This window comes from Mesoplodon densirostris, chromosome 16 (genome assembly GCF_025265405.1).
Source record: "Mesoplodon densirostris isolate mMesDen1 chromosome 16, mMesDen1 primary haplotype, whole genome shotgun sequence".
Taxonomy (NCBI): Eukaryota; Metazoa; Chordata; class Mammalia; order Artiodactyla; family Ziphiidae; genus Mesoplodon; species Mesoplodon densirostris.
The window spans coordinates 46,125,883-46,142,015 of NC_082676.1; the positions used below are offsets into that span (position 1 = coordinate 46,125,883).

General features: G+C 51.3%; 1 protein-coding gene across 3 annotated transcripts in view; it reads right to left on the reverse strand.

Moving 5' to 3' along the window:
- Positions 1 to 16,133, reverse strand: part of KATNIP (katanin interacting protein) — a 201,059-nt gene that overhangs the window by 131,078 nt on the left and 53,848 nt on the right. For all 3 annotated transcript variants that reach the window (XM_060077977.1, XM_060077978.1, XM_060077979.1), the window contains exons 4-5: positions 9,889 to 10,058; positions 8,184 to 8,281 (exon numbers count right to left, since the gene is read on the reverse strand). In XM_060077977.1, coding sequence (XP_059933960.1) covers positions 8,184 to 8,281; positions 9,889 to 10,058 — 268 coding nt within the window. The remainder of the gene's footprint in view (positions 1 to 8,183; positions 8,282 to 9,888; positions 10,059 to 16,133) is intronic.

The following is a 16,133-nucleotide window of genomic DNA, read 5'->3' on the forward strand; positions in this document are numbered from 1 at the left end:
GCTGTATTGCCCCCAACAGGCAAGTGAAAAAGAAATGTATCCAGCCTGGGCTACAGTGGCCTTTGGGGAGAACAAGGAGGGATTCAAGAATTTTCTGAGACTATTTAACACTAAAGGGGCAGGGGCTGGGCTCTAGATCATTCCAGGAAAAAGCCTTGGAGAGAGAGTGTAAGAGGCAGAAAAAGGCAGGTAGGGAGCTCCCCGTCGGAGAACCGGGAGGCAGAGGTGCACAAGGAAGGGGCCCTGGGGCACTTTTCCTCCCACGGGCGATGCCATCTTGTGGCGATGTTCGCCAGACTCCAAGTGCGCCTTGCGCTTTCTGGAACTGCACCTTCCACCCATCTTCCTTTTGGCCGTCGGCCTCGCTGCCCTGGGCTCTGGCCTCCCGTATGGTGTCACTGCCTCCCAGGCTTTGTCAACTCGCTCTCAGAGCGTTTGTTGGCGCCAGCAGTGGGCACCACGTGGAGGGCGGGCACCACGGAATCCACAGGCCTGGGTCTTTCCAGGCCAGGAGGCTCCTGGGGGCTTTCTCGCCTTGGACCAGGATGAAGCTGTGAAGGCTTTGAAGTTCATGGCTGGGATGGGTGTTCCACAGTGTGCTCCTCCCTCCTCCCGGGAACCACTCAATGACGTTCAAATGTTGGGAAGAAACAGTCCTAGAGTGGAGGAGGGAAGGGGGAGGGGGAACAGAGCGAGGACCACTGGGCACGGGGTCCAGGCCTGGGTCGCAGCCTGGCTCCTCCATGGGTTTCTGTTCCTTTCTCTGGAAAGGGAGGGCTGGGACGAGGATCCAGGGACCAGCAGCATTGGCTTCTCCTAGGAATTTGTGAGAAATGCAAAGTTTCAAGCCCCACCTCAGATGCAGGAATCAGAATCTGCATTTTACCAAGAACTCGGGTGATTTACACGCACATTAAAGTTGGCGAGGTGTGAGATCAGGAGGTCTGTGAGGTTTTGTGCTGGGCGCTGTTGCTTCTGCCTGTCTAGCATGCGTTCCCCTGTCTTCTGGTAAAAGTACCCTGGTTTTCTTTTGGGAAATCCTCCCTTTCCCCACTCCCAACCCAAGCATTCATGTGGAACTGCATCCAGGGGTGGGTAGAGCACATGACCCAGGCCTGGCCACTCTGAGCATTAGATCCTGCTGGCCCACGGTCTCTGGGTGATTGGTTTAGGGAAGCCAAAGAAGTGTAACAGCAGGTGAAAGAATGTAAGTTGGGAGCTGCTGCTGGCCATCTTGGTTCACCCAGGGCAACATGGAAAAAAGCAGAGTTGGGTGACGGTGAATGAGCCCTGCTACATTGTCTGAGCACCTGGATCCAGCCATACCTGAAGTGGAAATTCCCACTGGCAAGTAAGAGAGTTGGGATTAATGCAGCTCTACTGGTCTGATCTTAATTATAACTAGGAGAAGGCACTCCAGCGTTCAAGGAGAAGAGTTCATGTGTGTCTCTCTCTGTCCTGCAGCTTTTCCATCCTCCCTCCAAGGAGCTTAGCACAACTGCTCACCTCACCAAGATATCAGGAGACAGGTTTGCAATAGGCATTAAGGAACAATCAGCAAGTCCTTACCGAGTGCTAACTGCATACTAGGCTCTGGAAACATGTCAACATATAAAAAAACTTTAAAACCAACGTCCGGGCCTCAAGGAACCCACCCAGCACACATAACGGAAAATGTGTTTATGAAGCAACATGTGACAAAATTAATGCGGTCCAGAAAGAGTGTCTAAACACTGAGTGGGTGCTGGAGAGGGAAATAAATAGTTTCTCCATCTGGCCAGCTCTCCCGCCCCAGCCCCAGGGAGGTGCCTCTACCCACATCGGGAGGAGATGGCAAGCAGCCCCGCCCATACGAGGACGCCCACCTGCTGCTGAGGAGCGCGAGGTGGCAGGTTCCAACCCAGTCCCCGGGCTCACCCGCCCGCTCCCTGTCTCCCACCTTCACGCCCTTGCGAAGATGATGCCCAAGCTTCTGGCTGGCTCCCCGCTCGGCACACTGCTTTACCCGGAGTGGGTGTTTCTAAGCGGCTGCTCTCTCCTGCCTACTTGCAAGTGCCCAGACCTGATACTCCCTTGCAGTATCGACCATATACTGGAACAGGGTTTAAAAGCCCTCATGCCTAAACACCCATGTTCCAGTTTGCCAGCCCAAGGCCAGCTTGTTCTGTACTCAGCCACACTCAGCCCAGTGTCATGCTCAGAGTTTTTTGTGTGTGTTGCCACCCCTCTTAGCAAAGTATTCTAAGAGGTCTGCATTAACGCTTATTATCAGTTAGAAAAAAAGAGCAAGGCTGGGGGCTGCCCTGGATGGTTGCACAGGTTGTGCAGTATGTAAATGGCTCCCTCTAGAGGTGGGAGAGCTCTGAAGATACTGACAGAGCCAGCTTTGGGCTGGGGTGGGGAATAAATCGACCTTATTTGATATGTTCTTCCCGGATCTGTCTGATCTCTTACAAATAACAGCATTTGCGTTCTGACAGTCTGTGTCAAGCAAGGTCACTGTAAAGGCTGATGCTTTATGGGTTGTTTCATTTACTATCCTCACTGCAGGGGGTTTCAAAACTCAGGAAAAAAAAAAAAAAAGAAAAGAAAACAAAGGGAAGGGCCCCACACGCTTCACATTTTCACTTATGAGCTTTCCTGGAGGTGTTTAAGCTGCCTGGCCCCCAACAGGAAAGCGGATATGGCGGCAGAGAGAGGACAAAGCCTTTGCTTTAATAATTGCAATGAACTTGCTTTCCAGGCCTTTAAGGAAAGCCCACCCCACAGTAAATTGCTGGAAGGCCAATCCCTTCACTACCAATTTACTGCTAAGAGCCGCTGACGTTCATCAAATCTGACAGCATTTTGGTAAACGACGGCTCTGTTGATTAGGCCTCTGTCCACCCAAGTATTACAAGTCTGAAGAAGCCATAAATCTTAATCCACTGATAGCAGCAGAAAGATCTAAGGCCGGGAAGCAGTGGGGGGAAAAAAGGACAGCACCAACAAGAGCCATTTATCACCACCAGCCCGATCCACAGCGCAGGCGGCCACTCGGAAGCCCAGCCCAGTGTCGCCAGCTGCCTCCCTGGCTCCCCCAGCACTGGAGAGTCAGGGAAGGGTCTTACGGGTGGAGTGGTCAGCATCTCGGCCAGCATTTGGATGACTCTCTGACCTTCTGGCCCAGGCATCCTCGGGCACGTGCACCTGCGGCAGCCCCTTCCATCAGGACAGCTCCACCCAAAAGTGCTTCCTAGTTGGTGGGCAAGACCCTAAGCTGGCAACTCTGTTCTACTGGAAGAGGCACTGGGCTTGGTCAGTGGAAAGGTAACGTGGGACTCAAGAGAGTTTAGGGGGCCGCTCAGAGAAACGGGCAAGGTGACATGTCGGAGGGGGCGGGGATGCAACAGGGAGGAAGTGGTGCTGGCTGGGGGCTGGCTGTGACCGCTGTGTCCCCTGCTGACCCGGCCACGGCCTGTGTGAATACACCCAGCGACTGTGTGGCCCCACCTGTCCCTTCTGCTGGGCACAGCACACAAGAGGACTGGGACAGGGCTGTGGTCCCTCTCCTGATGGGGTGGCTTTTGAGAACTGGCCACCAGTGGCCATGGGAGATTCTGCTGCCTTGACCACTCTGCCTGACCTTGGCCACCTCCAAGGGCGGTGGTCCCCATCCGAAAGGATGGAAGTAGAGAGACCGCCTTCCTCTCTATCCTTTGCACCCCCAAATCTGTCTCCGTGTACTTTCCACCATGGAGAAATGTTCTACTTTACTCCACTTCTTGGGGCCAAAGGAAGCCAATCCATTCCCTCTTCCTCTTGACAATAACAATGCAGTTGGCAAATCGAGTCTATTTACTGTCCTGCCTACAGCCTCCTCAACGAGAAGGTGGGGACCCAGTCCCTGCTCAGGGGACAGCTCTAGGGCAGGCAGGCTTTGAATCGTCTGACCTGGTCCCCACCACCAGTCCCGGCCAACTGAGGCCTGAGTGGGCGCCTCGTCAGGCTGACCGGCAGGCCAGGCCGTGCCCCGAGTAACAAAGACGAGCTGAGAGACTCAGAAGGTCTCTCTCTTGGAAAATGTCAACAAACAAATACTGAGGGAGATAAAAACTGTAACCCGGAGAAAGCTGAAATGAGAAGGAGAAGCTGGGGGAAGGGAGCAGGTGCAAGGGTGGGGCTGGGGAAGGTTGGGAGAGAGAAAAGGCCCGTTAGGCTTACGGGGAGCCCTGCTTCAGAGCCCCCACCTGGTCCTTCTGTGTAACCGCTGCAGATGTTTCCAAAACAGGAGCCCAACACACAACTTTCCTGCTGAAAACCCTCCAGGGGAGTCCTCACATGTAAGATGATATGCAAGCTCCTTTCTGGGGTCTTCTAGACCCTCTGGCCTATGAGCCCCGACCCGCACACCGGAGCTGGCCTAGCCTGCCTCACTTACTGCTCTGACCCCAGCACCTGCAAGTGTCCAGTAGATGGTCCCGGAATGAATGAAGGACTGAACAAGTGAAGGAACCCTCTGGAGTGAAGAGCCGCCCTCGGCATCTGCCTGCCTCTCAGCTGATTACAATGGTCACTACCATCTACTGTCAGCTTCCTCTGTGCCAGGCACTGGTTGGCGCGTTCTACAACTGGTTCGCTCACTCAGTCCTCAGCAACTACCCGCTGAGGAGGGTACCATTACCAGCCCCACTTACAGATGAGAAGACAAGCCACTTATCCAGGGCCGTACAGCCAGCAACTGGTAGAGCTGAGGCTTTGAACCCAGGCTGCTGGGTTCCTGAGTCTGTGCTCTTAACCATCTGGACTTGTGTGTCACCTGCCTCCAGATGCTCCTGCCTGAGGGAGCCGACAGCCCCTGCTGATGGACCGCCCGTGACACATACTATACACACATTCCTTCCCAGCAGCCCTGGGAGGCTTTATGGATGGTGAGCCCAAAGCTCAGAGAGGTCACGTGGCTGGCTCCAGGGCACACAGCTAGTAAGCTGTTTGTCTGACTCCAAAGCCCATTCCCTTCTACTCTCCAGGGGCCCAGGTTCAAATGCCCCAGTGAGTCAGGTGGGGAATGGCAAAGGGGGAAGCTGCTGGGTATAAGAGAAACAGCAGCCAGAGCATGATGACAAACTGCAACTACCACTCGGCCTCGGCGCTAGGGCTCTAAAGGGAGTGGTGGGGACCACGGCAAACAGGAGGGCTGCTCGCTGTCTAAACTGGGAACCGCCACTCGGCTGCCACTGATGGCTGCCTTCTGGGTGGCGGCCCAGCATGGAAGTCAGATCTTCCCATTTCCCTAGGCAAGGAGGAATCGAACTTTTAAAAAAATGTGTAAAATCTTTTGAATTTAAATGTTAGCAAGTGATTAAGTTTTGTTTTTTTTTTTTTTTTTTTTTTTTTGCGGTACCCGGGCCTCTCACTGTTGTGGCCTCTCCCGTTGCGGAGCACAGGCTCCGGACGCGCAGGCTCAGCGGCCATGGCTCACAGGCCCAGCCGCTCCGCGGCACGTGGGATCTTCCCGGACCGGGGCGCGAACCCGTGTCTCCTGCATCGGCAGGTGGACTCTCAACCACTGCGCCACCAGGGAAGCCCTGATTAAGTCTTTTTAAACTGTGTGAGTCCAAAAACCATTATCTGGGGGGCCAGTTCAGCCCACAGGCTTCAAGCTGTTAACTTTCAGAGTCTACGGGGCTAGCCCTCCGTATGTTGGAGAACAGCTGTTGCACCTCCCTCCCAGGATAAGCAGTGCCCATGTCTTCACAGTTGGATCTTCCAGGGCAGGAACTGAGCCTGATTTTTGTTTTTTAACCCCAGAGGCTTGCAGAGTGCCTGGCCCGTGGTAATACATGTTCGTTAACTCAATGGATGACTTCTCTCATGATATGGCTCCCAGTCCACTCACCACTTCTGAAGGTTCCCGGGTTTGTTTCTGTCTCTGAGGGCTGGTCCCCAGAGGACTGTGTGTGGGTGGAACAGAGTCGATGCGAAGGTGGGGGGAGCGGCCCCCCAGCACCCATTCCGCTCTCCTCCAAGGGTGCCTCTCTGCTCAGTAGAGGCTGGAAAGCCAGACACTGCATTTCCCAGCCTCCCTCCCAGCTGGGGTCTGGATGTGACGTGGGTGCAGCAGATCAGATGGCCTCATGGAAGGCAGTGACAGCAGAAGTGAGGTGGAAAGGAGGGGACACACGCTGGCTGTTTCTGTGCTAAGCATGTGGCAGAGGCCATGAGTGTTCTCATCCATGTCCCACCCTGGCTGGATGAGCTGTGAGCAAGGTCTTTCTTCCAAGTGTCGCTCTAGCAGACACAGCATCACTCTGAGGCCAATGGTTGTGGCACTGGCTTCCTGATTCCTGGATCACAGCTCAGGTGACACATTCCTGAGGCTGATCCCAACCTTCCCTCCTGTGTCCTAGGTAGCAGCTTTCCTGGCAGGTCTGCGTTAGGATGCTGGGTACCATTCCTGGAGGCCTGGCTCCGAGCCCATCCTCTCGCCGGATGCAAGCACCCAATTCCCTGCCTCCCATTCATTTATGCTTCAAATAGCCTGCCAGGTCTCTGTTGTTAGGCACTGACTGACCCCTGACGGATTCAGTACAGAAGGCCAATTACAGCCTTCATGGCATCAGAAAGCCAGGAAATTAGCCATGATTAGGCCCAGTGAAGTGTGGGACCACAGGGAGAGACTGGGGAGGGATGCAAATTAATCTTAGGCCAAGTCTTTAAATTGCACAGACTCTGGGGTCAGGCATTAAGTCACAGTCTAAGATGCAAATATGGCTCCTGATAATAGAAGGCACTCAAAACAGCTAGGAGAACTCTCTGAAGTGCCAAGTGGAGAAAGGCCTCATTATTGGGAAATTAACATTCATTGCTGGGGACAAAAGGAAGCCTCCAGGCTGTGTGCCCTGAAGGCCTTGCTCATCAGCATGGAGATGAGGCTTGGGAGTTAGCTGGCAGGAACACCCCTCCCCATTTCATCAGAGACCCACAGACTTCCCTGCCGAGAAGTGAGGACCGCTGGGTCTGGAGTCACAGGTCCAGGGTGCAAACCTCAGCCTACGTCCTCCCTTAGTATCTATGGGAGCACGTCACCTTATGACCTCTCTACTCTCTGGGCCTCAATTTCTTCAGTGGCACAATGAAGGATACTTATGTACCTCCAGGGTTATTGCAAAGATGGCGGATAAAGCGTAGGCAAGTATTTACCATAGACCCATACGTATGGGCAGTGTGAAATGTTATAAAGCAGTACTTCCCAATCTTGGTGAGCAAAGGATTAACATACACACACACACACACACACACACAGATATATATATATATATATATATATATATATATATATATATATATACACATATACTTATATGTATGTATATGTTGCTTAAGCCTCATCTCAGACCAAGTGAGCCAGAATCTCTGAGGGTGGGGCCTGAGAATCCCAGGTGATTCGAATGTGCACTGGGGGTCCCACTGGTCCCAAGTAAGGCTGAGTAACTGCAAGGGAAGGTGTCAGGACTCTATGAGCAAGAACACGGAGCTTGGAGCCACAGATCTAGATTTGAATCTTGATTCTGCCACTTCTAGTGGTTGACCTTGGAAAGTTCACTTAACTTTTCTGAGCTCAAGTGTCCTCAGCATCATGAAAAGAGGAAGGACTTTGGAATTTATCCTATAGGTCTGCTGTGAGGGTAAAGGAGAGGAGTCACGTGGGAGCTCAGCTCACGCCTGGTACTGGCAGGTGCTCAAAAAAGCCAGCTGCCAAATCAGCAGCATCGGTAGCAATCCGAAGAGGCATCTCAGGTCTGTGGGGCAGGGGTTTTGTCTCATCCACCCACCGCATCCACGGCATCTAAGACCATGCCTGGCACATCACAGGTGCTCAATAAAAAACAGCTGCACGAATGCATCATCATGACAGGGCTGTGAGTTTGACCTGTGATGCTCCTGAGTGGGGCTGGGGTGGCCCCAGCCAGAAGGGAGGATCATGCCACAGAGTGGGCTGGAGGGCCCCCAGGGCCCCTCTGCTCTCCAGAGGCCAGTGCCACAGGCGGAGAAGGCACCATGGCAGTGCCCAGCCAGACCCAACCCCTGCCCGCGGGGATTCCATATGCTCTGATTATGTTTCTATTCTCACAATAACCCTGCTGCTTATTCTAAAGTGTGAGCTGGGGCCACCGCCTTGTCTCTGCCCAGGGTTTCCACACCTGGTGCCATCCTCGGCGCTGGACTTTGCTGGGGGCTGTCCGTGAATTGCATCTTAAAGTTTCTTCAGCTTCTCGAAACAGGGTTTTTCGTCCGCAATCTGCACCAGAGATGAGGGAAAGAGACTTGGTGAGGCCCCGATGACGAGCCAACACCGATGGTGGTTTTGTAACTTACATCTACAATGCCCGTCAGGGTGCCCAGAGTCTTGTATGTGAAGCAATACGCTTTTGTAGCACTGTTTGTAGGCAAAAGGCATCAGAAAACAAGCTAAATGCCCAACAAAAAGGGATGGGGTATCAGTCACAGCACCGCTGTGCTATGGAACAGTAGGTATGTTCCTGAATTGGGCAGGTCTATGTACAAAAGGAGCAATCTCTAAGATACAGAAGCAGGGTACATAGGACAGGGCGCACAACAGACCAGCATTAGTATAAAAGAGGGGTGAGGGGAGAGAGATATGTTGAATGAGTAAATATACTGCTGGGGACCCAAGGACAGAGACTCCTGTTATCTGCACCTCCCTGAAACCTGGACCAGGAAAGGCCGGCTTCTCCTAACTAGCTGCTCAGCCAGACTCCTCCCCCATGAAAGCTAGGAGAGTCCATCCCACTTCCCTCTTTGCCCTGGGGGCTAGGAAACTCATGCTAAACTCAAGCAGAAATGCAGTGGCTCTCCTAAGGGAAGATTTGAAGACACTACTTTCTCCTTTTATCCCCTTGTTGTTGTATTGACTTTTACTGTCTGTTAATAGCTTGGGATCTTACCGTACCTGTGAGGCAATGAATTAGAACACAAGTCAAGATTATTGCGTGCTGGACACTTTACACTTCTTATGTTGTCTAATCTTCCTGGGAAGCCTGTAAGGTGGGCATAATTACTCCCATTTTACAGAAGAGGAAACTGAGGGTCAGAGAGGACCCAACTGCCAGAGGTCTCAAAGCTAGAAAGTGGCAGAACAGGGTTCGAACCCAACCCTGCCTTGTTCCAAATCCTCTTCTTGTAACCCAGTAGCACACTGTCCTCTTAGGCAAAGTGACCCGCCTTGAAGGGCACTCTGGCACTCATTAGCCCCATTTTAAAGATGAGAAAACAAAGTCACAGAGAGACAAAAATGGTTTCCCCAAAGCAATACAGCCAAACTGGTATCTGACTCCTATGCACTGCCATTTCATTCATTCAACCACCAACGAATCATTTTCGGTGCCTATGTGGGGCCAGCCACTGGGTCGGGTGCCTTCTAGGCCACTTCCCAGATTTTATTTCATGTGTCCTTTATTACAGGACACCTGAAATCCACTTAAAGTCTGCAGAGTATATATTAACTAAATTCAGACATGAACAGTGGAATCAATTATCACAGGGGTTAGGTACTGAAGTTAAGACATAGTGAGTGAAAATCAAGTATAATCAAAATTATCCTTGACATTTCCTTAAACGACTGGCACATGAGACCTAGGAAATGTAAAAGCCAGGAATTGACTGCTCTGGCCACCTTTGCCCTGCGGGGGTGGAGGCTGAGACTAGTTTAAAAAGAAGTGGAAAAGGATTTCTCTCTCTCTCTCTCTCTCTCTCTCTCACTTTCATGTTCTTTCTTTCTGGCCAAGTGGGTAGAGTTAACTTGTACAGGTTAACTAGTTTCTGTGCATGGGGTGTGGCTCCACTGTCCCTAATTTGTCTGCAGAGCTGTTGCTGGCCTGTGCTCACCGTGAGTCCCCTCGGCGTGGGAGGCACTTCTGGAGAAGTTGGAGTGGACGGCTTTCCGAGGGTGTGTCTTCAGTTCAGAATTGGCCCCGTTGACGTAGACAGAGAACCCGTGTTCCAGGTGTTCCAGCCTCAATTGCATGGGGTCCTTGGCTTTCAAATGCTTTAATATCCTGGAAGAGAAACGAATGCTGGCTTCTCATTCTAGGAGCCTGGGCCACCGCCCACCCCCACGCGGGGAGGGACCTGCTGCTCTGACAGCCAAGCGTCTCTAATCGGAGGCCGGGTGGCTGGTGCCCAGCTGTTCATCCATAAACAGCCCTGAGAGGCCCATTACACACATGCAGGAGCAGCGACGGGGAGGCTGTTCCGGACCCTGCAGGGGTGTTTCTGCTTTTCATTCTGAGGCTCAGACATACGTTAGCAAAACCTTGGGCACCCAGCCTCGCCCCCAAGGTGGCTGAGACAAAACATGCGCGTGTGCACGCTGCGGCACACAGCCCGGATCTCCAGGGATGATCCCAATTTCGCGCATCTCTACTTTGCGTGGAGAGCAGCACTTTGTTCCACGTGTAACAAAACGCGGTCTAAGCCTTTGTGAGAGAGATTGCACAGAACACATACACACATCAGGAAACGGCCGTCATCAGGCCAGGTGGACTGATTTTTGGCTTCAGGAAATAAATGTGTTCTCAAACACTCACCCCCTGATATCCCAAATGTCATTATTTTATATTCTGATGCAGTTTAAAAATACACCAGTGCAGGCTTTGCTCAAGATTAATGATGTGTGTGATGAGCACACCCTTTGGCTAAAAGGGTCTTGGCGTGAGCACGGCCGGGTCCATTGTTCAGCTTTCTCTAAAGCCCGACCTCGCACCTTGGCTTGGTCCTTTTCTCCCCAGTCCTGATGTTCACTGCCGTAAACGGTGTGCAGTGGTCTCTTTGGAATTGCTCCCGTGTGATGCCAAACCCTTCAGCGCCTTTACAGACACTTCTGGGCACCCCGCACAAACCAGAGTTATTTCCCCACGAGAAGAAATACAACCAACCAACCATCATGGCAACAAATGTGCATCCTCTTCAGTGATTAAGTAAGTTCCCACCAAATTAGCAAAATGTACATTTTAAAAAATAATAGTAATGGTAATCACATAAAGGGTAGAAGGCCAAACCCTGTTCTAGATGCTTTGCATATAGTCAGTTCTCATTATTCACAATAGTTATGCTCTATAAAGTTGCCGCAAACACTGAATTAGTGAATACTGAACCACTGTTCCGAGGGGAAAATACAGGATTTGGTACCTGTGAGCCTCTGGTCACAACATTTTCATCAGCCGATCAATACAAAACCTTGCTTTATGTGTGTTTCTGCTTGAAGGCACCTTATTTAATATATACTTAATACCATAACACTGAACTCATGCCAGCAGCACTTCAACTCATGAGTGAAGGAAGCTTATCTAACACGCGTATATTCTCTGTAAGGGACATCATAGCCTTCTTGGGCTTAGAAATAAATGCGAGACACCACTTTACTCCTATGCCAGGGGGCCAGTTTAAACAGCAAAGTCATCAATGAAAAGCACAAAAATATAAAAAACACGGTGAAACAGAGCAGGACCCTATCTATGGTCTTTGTCCCGCAGGTCCTCAGCCTGCCTTTTGTCCGTGGGAAAACTTAGCCAAAGAATAAATTTCATCAGAGAAGTGAGAAAATGCAGAAACAAAGGAAAACAGTCCAACAAGACCTTTAGTTCCTTCTCAAGGGCTATAGGTAATATTCTGAGCCATCTCCAGTGAGCTGTCTTGTAGATACTGAAAGCCCCACCAGGTGGAAGAAGTTAACTACATGATGACAGGACTGTAGCCATGACATAAGCTCCCACAATTCCAAGAACTGGCCTCAAGGAAATGGGAACAAACCGACCCTGGAACTAAAGATTAACTGTACTTAAAACAATCAAATGATGCCGGTCAGACCACCGCAGGACCAATTTCAAGATGACTGTCAAGAGCTGACTGTTCTGTTTCTGCCTGTAGTCCTCTTCCTTTGTCTATAAAAGCTCTTGCCCACTGACTGTCAGTGTGGGGAGAGTTGGCCTTTGGTCAGAAGTCCGCCCTCCCCTCTGGTTGCCGGCATCTGAAATAAAGCAAACTTTCCTTTCCACCAACCTGGACTCTTTATTGGCTTTTGAGTGGTGAGCAGCTGGACCCCACTTTCGGTTACAACAGCGCTAAGTAAAATGTGAAAAGAACACTTTACAGTGTAAGATCTGAAACAAGAAGGCAGAGTGTTCCCTTGTTCTACCTTAGCTGGGAACGTGTGTGCTGGGCAACTAAAATTTTTTTGCCATCCGCATGTGTCTTTGAGTGACCACAAAAGCATTGCAAGTATTGATTTGGAGGTTACAAATAAATTTTAGTGAGTGGGTAAATTTGCAAATATGGAGTCTGTGTATAATAAGGACTGACTGTATTAAGACTTTAATCTTTACAACAACCCTGTGGGGTAATTACTTTTCTTAACTTCACTGAATAGATAAAGAAACTGGAGCACAGAGAGGTTAAGTAACTTGCCTAAGGTCACTCAGCTAGTATGGCATCAGGGCTAGGATGCAAATTGAAGCAATGTGGCTCCAGAGTCTTCACCACAACAAAGGCGACTTATAAAGCTAGCAAGCTGAAACTGGCAAACTTAGACATTGCTGGAAACTCAGAGGACCTTCTCAGAAGTAATATGAAAATACAGAAATGCCATATACTTGGTCTTTGCCCAGTAAGCAAATTGTTTCTGATCAGGAACAATGGTCAGCATTCAGTCATAACAAAACCATGAAAGCAACTCGAATGTCCAACACTAGGGAAGGGGAAGCCGGGATCTCATGCAGCTGTTAAAATTACGAAGAGTCTGTCGAAACATAGGGGATTATTTGTGATCTGTTCAGTGGGGGGGTGAAAAAGGCAGGATAAAAATGGTATATATGTGATAAGTGCAAAGTTGGAAAAAAGTGTGTTTGTGGACCCAGAGCGGAGGGTGATAAATGTGAAAATTAAATCAGCTGTTGAGGGAGGGTGGTGATATTACTGGTGATTTCTTTGTTTGCTTTTTAAATGCTTCTTTAACGGTTGATACATCCATCCTGCCAATCGTGGCAGGAACATTTATGACAGACTGCTTATCTCTTGCCAGCCTCGGAAGCCTGGGAGATGCCTGATTGTTGGGCAACAGCATAAAACAGACGGAAAACACAAGTAACTAAGAGACAATTTCCAAACATGGCAGTAGCTGCATTCTCTGGAGCAAACAATCCAAAGGCGCAGTGGGTACCAGCAGTCCCCGGGGAGGGAGAACAGGGAGCCCAGGGAGGGGCGGCACGAGGAAAATCTGACCATCTAGACAGGGAGTGCCTGCCTCAACTTCCTTCCGGAGACCACCCGGTCTCCTGATGCTACCTTAATGGTCACGGTGGCATCCCGTTATCCAGGCTCTGTGGCTGGTGCTCCACAGAGGTCTCTCTTTAAGTAGAGTGATTTATGAAAATGTGGCTTTAAGAAACTGATAAGTGAGGAGATAATTATTCAGACTGTGAAAGGAATCACTAAAGGAACTCCCCTGCTGCAGCTAAGCACGTCAGCAGTACACACAGTGGCATCAAAGAAAAGTGGGCGTTTTTTAACGGATAGCTCACTTTGCATAAAAAGCTGCCCTTAGGGTCAGGGATTCCAAAAAATCAGATTAAGTCCCTGCCCTTTTGGAGATGGAGCCCCCAGCCACCTGCTGCCCTGTCACTCTCTATTCCCTTACAGATTCTGTTTGTTTCAGAGCACGTGTCTCCCTGCCTCATGCTATGGAATAGTATCCGTGTGCCTGTTTATTCTCCCTTCCTGCCCCCTGGGTGTGGGATCCGTGATGAGTGTGAGGAACGGTGAGGAATACTCTCAATATTTCTGGAACTCAAGGTCTAGCAGGAGAGAGAAGGCACGGACACGCCCCCTAATACAGCTACCGTGTATCTAACCACGTCACAGGCATCATTTCCGCTTATCTCATAATGACCTTTGGGGTCACTTGTACAGAGAGCTCTTTTGTTCAGAAGAGGAAGTGGAGGTACTGTGAGTTAGAGCACAGGGTGTCACGTGAGGGACTGTGACGGGGTGGTGGGGGGACGGACATGAGATGCTTGACGGCTGGGCGGTCAGGGCACAAGCAGGGGTCCAGGTGGTGAGAGGACTTAGCTGAGCTCAAAGGGCAGGTGGCGTGTTGCTCATAGGCCTAATTGTGACTGGGTTTATGACTGAACCATCTCGGTCTCTAAGCGCCACAGTTACTGTGTGACTGTGGGCTAGCCACTTGCCTCCTCTGGACCTCATTTACCCCCAGGATCAACTGAGGGGTTCTCTAAGGGTCAGGCATTCAAGGATTATCTGGACATCATTTGAGAAGGCATGGTTATCATTAAAATGATGATGATGGGGCTTCCCTGGTGGTGCAGTGGTTGAGAGTCCGCCTGCCGATGCAGGGGACGCGGGTTCGTGCCCCAGTCTGGGAAGATCCCACATGCCGCGGAGCGGCTGGGCTCGTGAGCCATGGCCGCTGAGCCTGCGCGTCCGGAGCCTGTGCTCCGCAACGGGAGAGGCCACAGCAGTGAGAAGCCCACGTACCGCAAAAAAAAAAAAATGATGATGATGATGATGATGATGATGATGATGATGATGGAGAAAGTATACTTGGATGGGTGGGCTTAACTGTGGACCTCCAAGCACCTCATCCTGCTTAATCCTTCACTGGCCCAGGGATTAAGTTCCTACCATTGATCTGTTTTATAGATGAATTTGCCCAAGGTCAGAGAGCCGAGGAAGCAGCCAGGATTTAAATTCCAGTCCATGAGGCTCCGGAGCCCGTCTCCCAGCCACATCACTGTGCCATTGCTTGTCTCCTCACCAGGCATCATGCCACAGGGGCTCCAAGCAAGGAGAGTTCAGAGGAGAAGCAGTGGCTCCCAGGTGGGGGCTTCTTGGAGGTGGTGGCATTTCAGTGCAGCCTTGAAGGATGCAGAGGAGGAGGGCAGTGGTGCAAAGAGCCTGCCATTCCTCCCAGAACCTGGGGGCCCACAGGCTCTGTAATTTGTCTTCTAGGATGTCACCACCCCCCACCCATGTGGGTGGAGGACAGAGCTCCGTACTGGAGGCTCTGCCATTTCCCAGCTTTTGTGACCTTGGGCAAGTCCCTACACCTCCTGGGGCCTGTTTCCTCTTCTGTAAAATGAGACCAAGGATGCCTGTGGCTCATGCGGATGGAAGGGGATACCAGATGAATCTCCAGCTCAGAGACAGGCCTGTGCAAGGCCCACCCCGGGTGCTGGTTCTCCCCTTTCTTCTTTCTGCCTGAATCTCCTCTTGGGGCAGTGGGTTCACCTCTCATATGGGTACGTTTTCCTATAAGTTTCCCTCAAACAACCTTTCTCAAAAAGCAAATACCAGGCTTCCCTGGTGGCACAGTGGTTGAGGGTCTGCCTGCCAATGCAGGGGATGCGGGTTCGTGTCCCGGTCTGGGAAGATCCCACATGCCGCAGAGCAGCTGGGCCTGTGAGCCATGGCCTCTGAGCCTGCGCGTCCGGAGCCTGTGCTCCGCAACGGGAGAGGCCACAACAGTGAGAGGCCCGCGTACCACAAAAAAAAAAAAAAAAAAAAAAAGCAAATACCATTGCTGGATTCTTAGATCTTAGATCTGCCACCATCTAGCGCGTATATTACAGTCCCTCTTGGCCATTAGCCCTTAACTGGTCCTCATATCTCAGCCCTTTGATGATTCTGGTTGGATTTTCATGAGTCCTGTTGGCCATGATTACATCTTTCCTGAAGCTGAGTGACTAGAATCACTAAGCACCCTCTGGGCGAGGGCTGTACGGGGGTGAAACAGGGCGGCCACACCTTCTCCACTCGCCCCGGTCCTCTCCTGGAGCACATGATCACTTTCTGCGCTTCCGGCAAAGTCACAGGTGGCCTTGTGCTCACTTGCCGCTGCCTGGGGAGTTCCTTGAGGGCCAGGGCTGTGTGGTGGGCACCTGTTCTTTTTGCCTGCCCAGCAACTCTCCCCCATCTTCCAAACACAGCCCCTCAGGTTCCCCTCGGGAACTGCTCTCCGCCTCCTCTTACTCCTCGTGGTTTGGGTGAGACTCACACCATCGCCCAGGTTAATGGGGTGGCCCAGGAGTGGCCAGGCAGACCCTGCCACCCCCACCAGG